Here is a 13,802-nt window from a genome sequence, read left to right as displayed (position 1 = left end):
TCCCTGAAATCAAGGAATCCTTAAAACATCTCCACCTCAATATGGCTACTTTAATTCTAAAATAATGAAAATAAGCCCAGAGAACACAACTGAAAGAATATGCAAAAAAAAAAAAAAAAAAAAAAGTATAATATGAATGGTTTTGTTCTACATTAAATCATAGCTATTAAGAAATCAAAAGGCACCCACTGGTGGTATTTAAGGATCACATACATAAATGCTATTGGATTCATGTAGAAAATAGAAATCAGAATTAATATACTCTCAAATGACATTGTAGTCAAGACAAATATTTAACACGAAGATAAATATTAGGATAAAAATAATATACATACTTGTATTAAGACAAACTGATTTTCCAACTGTTCCAGCATCAGTTTCTGTGCTGCATTTAAATTATCTCTATTTGCCCGCAGCTGTTCCAAGTGCTAAAAAAATAAAAAGAATACACAGTTAAACTTAAGAAATAAGAGCCAATCAGACAACCTGTCAATGAAAAGACTGCAAACTCAGAACCTTTGTTTAGTCAAATATGGTGATTTCTAAGCTCAAGTAATCAATTCTAAAATGCAATCTTTCCAGAAATCTAAGAAAAGACGGTTAAAAACAAAAATTCACCAGAAGGTTATTTTTATGTTTTAAAATAAATACAGTAAAAGGAGAGAAAATTAGAATCTTCATGGAGAAAACTAGTTAAAATAACAAAAATGTGGTATAACAAAAGTCAAAAGTGCTTATAAGCAACACTGTAACAAATGGACATGACCTGAAAAGTCCAACAATGGGAATATGGTTAAAGAATGGGTGGCCTCCATGCAGTTTTAAAACATGATTTTATACCCATAAAAAAACAAAAATAAGAAAGTGACACATAAGCATGAAAAGGTTTTGAAGATCCATATGTAAAAGAAACAAACACCAAGATTCTGAATATTTATACACGGCACTGTACCTACATTAAAAAAAATTTTTTAAATGTTTTATTTATTTTTGAGAGAGAGAGAGATTGAGAGAAAGAGAAAGAGAGAGAGAGAGAGAGACAGCGAGCACGAGTAGGGGAGGAGCAGAGAGAGATGGAGACACAAATCTGAAGCAGGCTCCAGGCTCTGAGCTGTCAGCACAGAGCCTGATACAGCTGGAACCTATGAACCACGAGATCATGACCTGAGCCAAAGTTGGATATTTAACTGACTGAGCCACCACCCAGGAGCCCCTACCTACATTTGTTTAAAAAAAAGTAAGGAATCTATGAGACAAACATATATTCTTCTACATGTACAACATATCTCTATATCCTTTGCATCAAAAAATGCAAAGGAAGCAACTAACATCGGTTATTTGCAGAAAAAGAAAATTAACTGGCTACAGTAAGGAACCAGAATAAGCCTTTAACCTGTATACCCTGTATCTTTCAATAACTCTTGTATTTCAAACACATGAACGTATTACTTCTTAAAGAAAAATGTTAAAATGAAGTATAATCCGTTACTCCAGAAAATGTGAGCTCATTATACTTATGTACTAATTCATTTGGTTTACTGTCATTCAATTTTAAGAATGAATGCCTAAGAAAACTTACTACTACCTCTTGCTTTAAAATAGGGGAGAAAATCTGTCAAAAGAAAATTTTAACCCACAACTACAGGGTCAATTAATCTAGACAAAGGACAGTCTCTTCAACAGATAGTGTTGGGGAAACTGGGAGAGCAACATGCAAAAGATTTCTGTCTGGACCACTTTCTTAGACCATATGCAAAAATAAACTGAAAATGGATGAAAGACTTAAGTGTAACATTGGAAACCATAACAATCTTACAAGACGGCACACAATAACCCTTTGACATCAACTGTAGGAACTTCTTAATATACGTATCTTGTAAGGCCAGAAATGAAAGCAGAAATCAACCATTGCAACCTCAGAATAAAAAGCTTCTGCACAAAACTAAATGGCAACCTACAAAATGGGAGAAGGTATTTGCAAATGACATATGCAATAAAAGACTAGGTCCAAAATATATAAAGAATTTATGTAACTCCACACCCCCCAAAACTATTAATCCAATTAAAAATGGGCTGAAGCCATGAACAGACATTTCTTCAAAGAAGACATCCAGATGGCCAACAGACACATAAAAAGATGATCATCATTCATCATCAGGAAAATGCAAATCAAAACTACACCTCACACCTTGAGAGACTGACTAAAGCCAACAACACAAGGAAACAAGTTCGGGGGAGGATGTGGACAAAAAGAAACCTTTCTGCACTACTGGAATGCAAACTGGTGCAGCCACTCTGAACAGTACGGAGGTTCCTCAAAAACCTAACAATAGAACTACCCAATGTGTTAGCAACTGCATTCGATCATATATACAATGGAATATTACTCAGTCATCAAAAAGAATGAACTCTTGCTATTTGCCAAGACATGGATGGAGCTACAGATTATAATGCCAAGTGAAATAAACTCAGTCAGAGAAAGGCAAATACCATATGATTTCACTCACAAGTGGAATTTACGAAACAAAACAAATGAGCAAAGGGGAAAAAGACACAGAGACAAATTAAGAAACAGACTCTTAATTATACAGAAAAAGCGGTTACCAGTGGGCAGGCAGGGAGGGATGTGTTAAATAGATGACAGAGATTAAGAAGTATAGTTGTGATGAACACAGACTATTGTATGGAACTGCTAAATTACCATATTGTATACCTGAAACTATTACTATATGGTATGGTAACTGATTGGAATAAAAAAAAAATTTTCATACCTGTAATTTCTGTGGTGTCAAATACAATGAATGAACTTGCTGTGGTACTGGAGTATGTGAAACAGTTCTATTCCAGTTCTCAGAACTATTCTGAGGAAAATTTATTTTGTAAAATTAAAGAATATTTGGTTACATTCAAACACTAGCAGTTATGAAAACTAATACACAAAGGACTAAGAACTGGAGCATTTACAAACACACAGGACTTATCTATTTCAATTATTTAAAAAATAACTTAAAAAGCACAATCGATTTGGAAGTTTACAAATTTGAAATATACATTTATTCTTCAATTCCAGAACATAAGAGGTCCCTTATCTAAATATGTCAAACAGCTAACAGCCTGTTCATGGTACACAACATTCAACTTACTTCAGTGTAAGCAGAAGGTGGTAACATTAAGTGTCATAAAACCAATGAACAGAATAAAACTATTGAAGTTATCCCTAACTTCTATATTTAAATGATGGTTACAAATCTGGGTTAGGAATTACTGCTTGGATAATACTAAAACAAGTGAAAAACTTTTCATTCCCTGATGTAGATAGTTGAAAATACATGAAGGGCAAAATTTCAGAAGACACAGATCTTCCTTTTTGATTGGGATTTTCCATTTCTCTATATGTATATATACCTTTGTTGGACTAGATGTTCTTTTCTTCTTGGCAGGGCTGGATGAGCCATCTACTTGGCTGGAAGTAATCATATGTACTGGCAAGGACTGCTGTGAAAGTGGTATTTGACTGAGGCCTAATACAGGTTCAGTATTTGGATGATGACCTTTGTAAGCCTAAGATCACAGAAGTAAGACAACAGTATGGTTCCATATAGTCTTAATTCATTCCTTCAAAATATAAAAAATTTACAAGCTGCATACTTTTTAAAGCTATGTGGACATCATGGACTGCAATTAATGAAAATCAAAACTGAATGAATCATTAATGGAGGAATGTGTACCTTCTTTTGAAGAACTTTTTTTTTTTTTTAATACAGCACTGTATAATAGTCCCTTAAAAAAACCCTTTGAAATTAATGAGAACATATTTTTAATTTAACCAATTTTAAATTGGTAACCCAAGTTCTTTCCCATATCGGAGGTAATCTCTACACCCAATTTGGGCCTTCACCTCATGATCCCAAGAGTCACATGCTCTTCTGACTGAGCCAGACTGGCACCCCAAAGTAAGTTTTATCTTGATCTAAAATCCCTCACAATTAAATTAGAAGGCTATGTAAAAAAAAAAAAAAAAAAAAAAGTCAATCCTGCACTGAGTAATATAAGTTTGATCACTGCAGATTGGAAAGAACCCTTAAAGCTGGGCACCTACAGAAGATAACCCAACTTCTCACCTGCTGTGCTGTGTTCATGGCACCCTGCCTGGAGGTAAGCTCTGCGGGTATTGGTAGGCTCCACGCCTCCTCAATACTAGGAAGTAATTTAGTTTTATTCTGTAGACTACCTTGTGGAAGGTTACACAACTGAGCCTAGGAAAAATTATGTAAAAAGCAAATTTAACACAGGCCTACTTGAGTTAGAGCAAGTCCACTAAATCCTCCTCAATGTTACAGATATTTATTTTTTAATAGATTCTAAATTTGGGGATTTAAGTATATATGCTAAATATAAAGAGGGCAACTAGAATACACGTGTGTTGAGTCAGAACAAAGCTAATTTGTTTTTCAAAAATTTCACAGATCTCATGAAATTTCAAACAAGAGTGGAAAACAATGGTTGTGTTCTTTTCACTAAAATGCTGTAACTTAAAAATGTAGATAACAGAAAAATCATGCAAATTAATGTGTACTAACTAAATATGCAAAAAATCACTGCAAATACTGTATCTCTTACTTCAAATGAAAAGTAAAATATCACAAAATGTTAACAATTATGGGAAAAAGTTACTGACATGAAAACAAAAAACAGACATACTTTCTAGCCACCCTCCTCATGCCAATTATCATATGGAAAGGCGTTTTAAAGAAAGCTCCTTCAAATTTTTACCTGTAAAAATTTAATTCTTCCCGCAAGTGTAGAGGTATTATTACAACTTTTGCTTCTAGTTGCATTTAAGTAGCATTTAATGGCATCCTGAGGTTGGTTGCAGGATTCATAGAGAGTACCTAGGTCCATCCAGGCTGCTGCATGCCCATGATCCAATTGTACGGCACAAATATAGGCCTGTAGAGCATCCATAGGTTGATTTTGCTGCTGATAGAGCACGCTAAAAAGAGAAAGAAAAAGTTGTCTGAAACAGAATATAATACCAATACTCAGTATATTACATGTGTTTCAAAGAAGTCATGTATCTATTAAAATACTACTAATTTTATATACAGAAGTCTTACCCTATTGAACACCATGTGTCTGCACTGGCTTCTGATTTATCAATAGATTGCCTGTAAGATATAAAGGCATCCTGAACTTTCCCAATACTTGAGTAACACCTGAAAGGGAGGAAAAAATTGTATGTATTTGGGTACGGGTATACAGAGAGAAGCACATATATACATATATGTAAACTATTCCATTAATACTTAACTGTACTCATTTGCCAAAATGACATCCACAGAAAGGAAATAAACCCAAAGAGCTAACATGTATATGTACGTGTGCATTTGAATTTACAGATACAAATATATAGTAATTTGTATTACTATATAGTAAATTGCTATATAGTAATTTGTAATATAAATATGTAGTAAATTGCTATTAAATGAGCTTTCTTATATTCTTATAAGTGGTAACACATTACATTAATGAACAGCATTGAAATCATACAACCCAAATTTGCTCAATGCCATAATCTGTAGTTGAGCACAGAGGTATTTCTATATGTATCCATAGTTTGTATTCATGTTTCCTTCAGGACAAGAATAACTCTAAAAAACAAAAAAAAACCCTACATGTTCATAATTTCAGGGGTGCATCTAAACTTTCCTTTATAAATGTACAACAGAAACACCATTCCTTAATTCATGAAAAGTTCAACTGAAATATAGTTATTATCAAACGGAGTATGAAAAACATCAAAAAAAGATCTTAAACAACTAATTTAATAGGTATTTTTAATAATTTACATTTAAATCCTCTGTTTTAAAAATCTGTAATTTTGAGATATTAAGAGCAAAGGCAGTATATGGACTTTGTGTTAGCTGCTGGGAAAGGAAAACTCAACGCATTACAGAAATCACAACAAAAAAGAGAGAGAGAGAGAGAAGAAAAAAAGCAATCATCAACAAGTACTTTTATTTTAAAATTTGTTTTCTTCAGAGGCTGGAGTATGTGTTTTCAGTGTGTGTTTCCATGAAACAATTTGTTTAATTTTACTTGCCACTGGATAGTACAAAATAGCAAAAAAAAAAAAAATGTTCTAATATCTTTAATTGTACATTCACTCTAAATTGAGAACTACCATTCCTGATCGAAACTGTGTTAATCCACGTAATCTTAATGGCTGGGAACCACAGATTACAGTAGAAAAGATGACAGATGACATTTCATATAAGAAGAAAAATTACTCCGTGTTCAGATGGAAAATTAAAACACAACTGTGATCAACCTGAATTTGTCCTTTGAAAAAAGGCAAGTGTCATGCCAAAATCACTTCATAGAAATATTAATTTTCTAATAATGTTTAAACCAAAAAATTAAAGACTGCAATGAAAATAAATTTGAAACAGAAAACCATGAGTCTAGGACACACACCTGAGCCAGAATTATACTTAAAATAATGAAAACTGTATAAAAGAGTAACATGAAATGATTGATATATCAAAGACTCAGTGATTTCACCAGGTACTAAAGGAGATATAACTGTTTCTAAAACTTATTCAGTTTAATACAAAGGGTAAATTCATGCAAAAAAGAATAAAGTACTAGTTTGAGAAAGGATAAATGACCTTTTTTAAAAGATGGTGATTTAGAGGTTTAGTGAATATCTTTGTAATGTTCAGTAAACACAAGTGGATACGAAACAAGTTCAGAACTCTTATAGTCAGAAATCTTCATTTGGATTTCATCCATATGAAAGAGAAGTTTAAGAACACTGGGTGCACATAAGCAGCTGGAAGAAATAAACTTGAAGAATGACTAAAATGTGGTGCGAGAAACAGAAGAAACACCAGTAAAAGAGGCAGAAAAGCAATTTCAGGGAATGCATAAACCAGTGTTGGACAGAAAATTAAAAAGAGCAGTAATTGCAAACAGGTAATGTTAATAGTAGTAGAAAAGTTTTTTGGTGTTTTTTTTTTTTTTTTTTTTAACAAAACTGAATTTCAGATTATCAGATGCCTAAATGCCAGGAGAAATCAGAAGTATTTTCTAAAACCTGCATTCTTCATATTGGATTTTTAAAAGTCAAAAAACAAAGACAATGTGCCAAAGAACCAATGTCTGGATGCCATCACCAAGAACTTTTCCCCTAATACAATTTGTTTAGGTTCCTTTAAGGTAGGCTGACATTAACAAGTAGTACCAAGTAAATGCACTGTTTCTGTGATGCTAATCAGCCCTAAGGAAAATGAGTCTCTCAAAAATGAGTCCAGCAACTCTAGACTTATTTTCTCCATGTGTAAATTGAGAGGATAAATGAAGTTGGCTGCCTAATCATCTGAACTCTTAAGTTAACAGTTCTGTTACTATGGGAGATTACTAACAAAATCATTAACCAGGGTGAATAAAATTGAATTAACTTATTTCCATCTCACTTTATATACACATTCCAAACAACAAGCAACACAGCCTCGAATACAGAGGTAACAAATAAAAATCTCCCAAAATACTAGTGTCATCAACTCCCCATGAATTTTAACTAACAATGAGATCCTCACTCAGAGCTTTCATAAATTTTAAAATATAAATTTTGAAAAACTTAACTTTCTGTAGCAATAAAGTCAACTAAAAATAATACATTGGAAAATAGTAGCTGAGAGCAAAAGAAGCAAATTTACAGAAAAAATTCAACAGACTAAAAATAATTACAGTCTAAAATGATAATCCTGAACCCCAAAAAAGGTTAATATCTTCTGAGAATTCGAAAAAGTATTCTGTACATTCACATAATCTTATCCAAAAAAGGTAAAAACAAAGCACATGCTGTGGTGCCTGGGTGGCTCAGGCAGTTAAGCATCCAACTTTGGCTCAGGTCATGATGTCAAGCCCCGCATCGGGTTCTATGCTGACAGCTCAGAGCCTGGAGTGTGCTATGTCTCCCTCTCGCTCTCTGTCCCTCCCCTGCTCACGCTCTTTTTCTCTCTCATAAATAAATAAATGTTAAAATAACTTTTAATAAAAACTAAAAAAAATAAAGCCCCTGCCAAATATTTCAAAGGTAACTATGGATAAAGCCCTATGTGGAATACTGCTCTCAAAGAGATGGAAAAGTATGTCATTATTTAAACGGTATTTTGACATATTTCATTATATCCTCTTAACATATTAACTGTGATTAAAAAATAATTCTTTATGTTAAAAAGATAAACATAAGGGCTCACAATGGCTCAGATGATTAAGTGTCCAACTCTTGATTTCGGCTCTGATCATGATTTTACATTTCATGGCATCAAGGCCCACAGTGGGCTCTGCATTAAAAGCCTGGAGCCTGCTTGGCATTCTCTCTCTCCCTCTATCTCTGCCTGTCCCCCACTCAATTATGCACATATTCTCTCAGTCTCCAAATAAACATTAAAAAAAAAAAAAAGAAACAATAACTTTTTTAAAAACAGGTATACAAAGCGGTGTCTCGTAGCTCAGTTGGTTAAGCATCCAACTGTGGTTCGGGTCATGATCTTGAGGTTTGTCAGTTCAAGCCCTGCATCCAGCTCTGTGCTAAAAGCTCAGAGCCTGGAGGCAGACGGCTTCAGATTCTGTCTCCTTCTTTCTCTGCCCCTCCCCCACTCAAGCTCTGTCTCCCTTTCTAAGTAAATGTTAAATAAAACTAAAAATACAAAATAAAAAGATATACATAGTGCATGTTATGCTGCAATTTTATTTTGTATCAAAAAAGTAGTAAGAATATAATACAGAAAACAATTTTAGAAGTCAATGTTTATAGTAATAAGCCTCTTTTACAGACACTATTAAGATATTCACTGTGCAAAGTAATAATTGTTAGCTCCAAATCCATATGTATGTTAGTTTACTTATTCCATTTATTACATACCCAGTTTTTTCAACGCACAACACTAGAAAACACAGACAGAAAAGATACAGATTCTTTCGGAGAACTCCTAGTGGACAAGAGGGACTAAGCTTGGACATAAAATTCTATCTTGCAAACAATTCAAACTAGACTCTTTTATAACCCTTAGGGATATTAGAAAAAAAGTATTTTAAAAAAGGAACTTATCCATTAATTGTTATACGTGATCTATACAGATAATCAAATATTAAAGAAAAAAACTAACCTAATAATAATCTCACTCAGACATAAATATACTTCACAAAAGTTGTAAAAATTTTATGTTTTGAGGGATGCCTGCGTAGCTCAGTAGGTTAAGTGTCTAATTCTTGATTTCAGCTCAGGTCATGATCTCAGTTTGTGAGTTTGAGCCCAGCAATGGGCTCTGCACTGACAGTGCAGAGTCTGCTTGGGATTCACTCTCTTCCCCCTCTCCCTGCCCCAATCCTGCTCATGCTCTCAAAATCAACAAACAAATAAATAAGTCAAAAAAATTTTTGATTATATATTTAAAAATAATACATTATATAAAAACTAAAGTTAACATAAAAATGAAATTTGAATTAGACTTCATGACAAAGTTCCTCAAAATAAAGTACTCCTTGTGAAAAAAGAATCAGGTCAAATTTATAATTAAAGCAAAATACGACAATTAAATTAAGTTTATAAATTTGAGAAAAGGAACCTGACAGACCTAATGTAATACTTTCATTCATGTGAAATAAATTGAGACCTCAAACTATTCTGATAACTTTTTTATAGGTCATCAGTGAGAATAAAATTAAACCCTATTAAATACATTAAAAAGTAGTGAAACAACAAAAGGAACACAATTTAAATACTGAATTAAAAAATAATACTAGTGATTAATACCTGATGTCTCTTGAAAATCCTTCAAAACTTCAAAAACTAGCAATAATGCAAGTACCATGAAGATAAGGTAAAAAATAAAAACTGTGATAAGTGAAATAAAAATTTCTTACTAAAAGCACTAAATTTAGATTTTACCTCTCAAGACTCTACTATAATGTATTTAGAATAAAAAGTCACTGAGCACATATTGCATAGTTTAACATTTAAGATTATAAATTAACTCTAGGCATCACAACTCAAGTGTCCGGTCTCACCTCCCAAGAAAATACCAAGACTGGCCAGAATTAGGATCTGCCTCCAAAGACTTTTGGAGATACTGAATAGCATAGCTTTCCTTGGTGGCTTTGTCTCCCAGCAGATCCACATTATGATGCATCCATCCTATAATTAAAAGATTATAAGCATTTACCCATGATTCAACTATTCTTCCAGTTTTTAGTGTATCATGAACACAAATAAAATATCTTTTTTGTATATCCATTCATCCTGGATGAGACTTCTCCCAAATTTCAAACTATAAGGGACGTAGCTACAGGAAAGTGTACTTAAAAAAACCAAAACCAAAACCAAACCAAACAAAACAAAAAAGCAATCAAAGCTACCAAGCCTCCTTAGGAACTGAGAGATATTTAAATGATTTTGGGCACTGCACTGAAACTTATTAGATTAGGAATATGGACTTTTCTAAATTTAATTCAAAATCAAAATCCAATTTATAATAAAAATATATGAAGATCATTAATTTACTTTTCCTTTGAAGGGTAAAACAATCCAGTAAGCCAATTTTTTATTTTTAAGGAATAAATAAAAGCTTATCAAAGATAAAACTGTTAAATAAATTTTAACAACCTTACCAACACTCGTTATTGTCATTAACATCCTAAATATAACAATGTTTGACCAAGAACAAAAACAACAAACTAAAACCCTCCAAGGCTGTAGACATTGAAAACAAAATGAAAACGGGGTTCAAAGAGCATTAAGAACAGTTATAGACTGCTTGATGAATAAACAGGTGTAGAACTACAGTTACAGAGACAATGGAAAAACTGGAACATAATAAGATATGTTAAACATTTAAGTTGACAGAAATAAGCATTTCAGTTTTAGTCAATTCAAGTGTATAAAATGAACTTTGCAAAAATATCACCTAGGTAAAACTATGTTTAAGTGCTTCTGACACAAATAAAATAATGACAGTATGAAGGTATACATATTGTCAATAAACTGATTATAATTTGGAATCACTTGCTCCAAACCAAACAAACAGTAAAAACAAATACAAACTCCACCCCAAATATCAAATACAGACATGACAGATAACTAACAATACAAACCATTAGGGAATATACCTTTCTATCCTCTATAAAATAACATTAACTTATATTACCTTTGAACACTAGATTTTATTAAAAACATAAGATTATAAGAAATGCTGGGGAAAATATAGAATCTGTAATTTTTATGTGAGATATTTCCATTAATTCATACTATGAAAGAGCTTGTGAAAGCAGGCTCAAAAACCACTCACTAGCTGTGTGCAAGATGTCAATATAATTAACTTTATAATGTGCTAATAATAATAAGCACATGGAAGTACTCCCAATTTTTTTCAAAAAATCAAGTACAAGAGAACTTAAAAGGACTAGCTGCACTGAAGTATTCTATTTAGTTGGACTGAGATGGATCATGTTAGATTCTGGGTTTCAATATATCAATTCTGGACATAAGAAAAAAAGGAATACAGTTATGCAGAAACATTTACAAAATAAAGTATGTATTTATTTTAAATAAAATCACATAATAATGAACATCATCATTAATCTTTATATATAATTCTAAATATAAAGGGACTGCTAGGCCAAAGGGTGCCAATTGCTGCCACCAACCAACCCAAAATTTGGAATTACTGCAATCTATAATAGATTTATAAACAAATTTATAAATAATAAATCTATTACAATAGATTTATAAATAAATGTATAAATAAATTTTTATATACCTAACTGTTGTAAAACAATTGCTTTTACTTGTGCTGGTAGGTTTTCTGTCTGCAACAATTGTTCATAGGCTTCCTTTGCAGAATGGTATTTCCTCTAAAGTAGAAAACAAGATGTTGAGAAGAATAAAATGATAAATCTTTAATAAACAAAAATAAGGATTTTAATAAGGAATTGATGACACGATTTAATTAACTATTCAAGTAATGAAAGAATATGAACACTAAAATGCATGCTGTAAAGAATTAGTGCATGAAGATTTAGATAATATAAAGTTTCTATAATGAAAAAATAACTGAATGTAAAAAAGCTCTAATTTATTAATGGAGTATTTCTTTAACCCTGGACAGCTATGTTGTAAAATAACTAACAGCTAATAAAAGTAATCTTGAACATTACAGAGTGTCAACAAAATATGTTTTAAAAAATCTGCTATATTTCAAAAGGTACAAATAGAATAAATTCAACCTTGTATATAACAAAACAACATTCACAAAGCTTTAAGAGTATTCTACTAGCAAATGTATTATTAGATGGAAAGAATTTCAAAGATACAGACAACTTAGGAGGCAAAAACATTAAGTGCTACTATCTTTTACAAAGTCTAAGAGAAAAAGTTAACATTTTAATCTTACAATATTGTTTCTTATAGGAAATACTCTTAAAATTTCTTATTAAGATATGTTTTAAAAAACATAATTATTTCCCACAGTTTTGATCTAAACAAAGTTCATGATATTCAAGGTACACCCAAATTCCTAAATGAGTCCACGGTCCACAGTTGTCCCTCAAAAAATACTAGTCAGACTAAATTATTAATGCCTCCAAACAACAGAATAACTTTTTAAGAAGACAAAACTTCCAAGCATTATCTTTTTAATATACTTGAAAAAGCAATTACTTAAGTCATTTTTTATGTATAACAACAGGATGAAAATGTCATTTCAAGGTTATTTGTATTTAAATGAGCAGCACAACATGAATAATTCAAATAAATGTATACACTGTAACTAGTAAATTTGAGTTTTTTCTCTAACTAAAGGTAACCAAAACCTCAGGAGAGAAAAAAAACCCTCAGTTTTTATTTCTGTCATATATGCACATACAGATATATAAGCACACCAAATTTAAAAATACACACCACAAAGATGTCCATACATACATACAAAGATACATACTTCCTCAAGCATACACACAAATTCAGCAAAGTTAGATAGAAAATTAATAATCAAATTGTATTTTATGCACTAGTAAAACACAGCAAAGATGAATTCTAGAAAATTTAACTTAAAACAGCACTAAATAGAAAAAATATATTTAGAATAAATTTACCAACAATGTAAAAGACTTGTATAAAACACCACATTGGTGTCAATGCACTATCTATAAAGAGGTCAATAGTTGTTTCCCTATCTTAGTATACCCTATTGTAGAGCTCTACTCCTAACTGTTAAAGGAATCTTCATCCTGTTTTTCACAGCATCTCCAACATTTTTGACTTCTGATGAAGAGTACCAGGGTTCCAATTTCTCTACATCCTTGGCGACACTTTCTATCTTTTGTTTCCTGATAACAGCTGTCTAGAGAGGTTTAAGTGATACCTTACTGTGGTTCTGATTTAAATTTCCCTCAGGATTTGTGACATTAAGCATTGTTTTATAAACCTGCTGGCCATTTACATGTCTTCCTCAGAGCAATTTCTCTTCAAACCCTTAAGCCATTTTGAAATTGAGTTATAGATTTTTTGCTATTGAGTTAAAGGAGTTCTTTATATATTTGCAAGATTAATCCCTTATTAGATTAGATTAATGAATGGTTTGCAAATATTTTCTTCCATTATGTAGGCTGTCTTTTCACTGTGTGGGTTGTTTCTTTTGCTGTTTAGAAGCTTTTAACTCGATGTGGTCCTAATTCTGGGGGGGTGGGGGGTGGGGGGGGTGGTTTCCTGTGCTTTTGGTGTCATATGCATGAAATCACTG

At 32.1% G+C, this 13,802-nt stretch overlaps 1 protein-coding gene across 7 annotated transcripts in view; it reads right to left on the bottom strand.

The window, feature by feature from the left end:
- Window positions 1-13,802, bottom strand: part of LOC145714981 (lysine-specific demethylase 6A-like) — a 192,661-nt gene that overhangs the window by 61,587 nt on the left and 117,272 nt on the right. For 4 of the 7 annotated variants that reach the window (XR_014137095.1, XM_081794572.1, XM_081794573.1 and 1 more), the window contains exons 9-16: window positions 11,826-11,919; window positions 10,078-10,204; window positions 5,118-5,216; window positions 4,774-4,993; window positions 4,122-4,256; window positions 3,406-3,561; window positions 2,772-2,861; window positions 336-428 (exon numbers count right to left, since the gene is read on the bottom strand). Coding sequence is in view for 6 of the 7 variants with exons in the window: in XM_081794572.1 (XP_081650698.1) it covers window positions 336-428; window positions 2,772-2,861; window positions 3,406-3,561; window positions 4,122-4,256; window positions 4,774-4,993; window positions 5,118-5,216; window positions 10,078-10,204; window positions 11,826-11,919 (1,014 nt within the window). In the remaining variant the exon portion in view is untranslated. Of the gene's footprint in view, window positions 1-335; window positions 429-2,771; window positions 2,862-3,405; window positions 3,562-4,121; window positions 4,257-4,773; window positions 4,994-5,117; window positions 5,217-10,077; window positions 10,205-11,825; window positions 11,920-13,802 lie in introns of those variants that run through there. The other 3 variants (XM_081794574.1, XM_081794577.1, XM_081794576.1) reach the window with 2 other exon arrangements.

The sequence above is a fragment of the Panthera onca genome, chromosome Y (genome assembly GCF_046562875.1).
Source record: "Panthera onca isolate mPanOnc1 chromosome Y, mPanOnc1 haplotype 2, whole genome shotgun sequence".
NCBI lineage: Eukaryota > Metazoa > Chordata > Mammalia > Carnivora > Felidae > Panthera > Panthera onca.
Note: the sequence above shows the minus strand (reverse complement) of the source record. Positions and strands in the feature narration are given on the sequence as shown.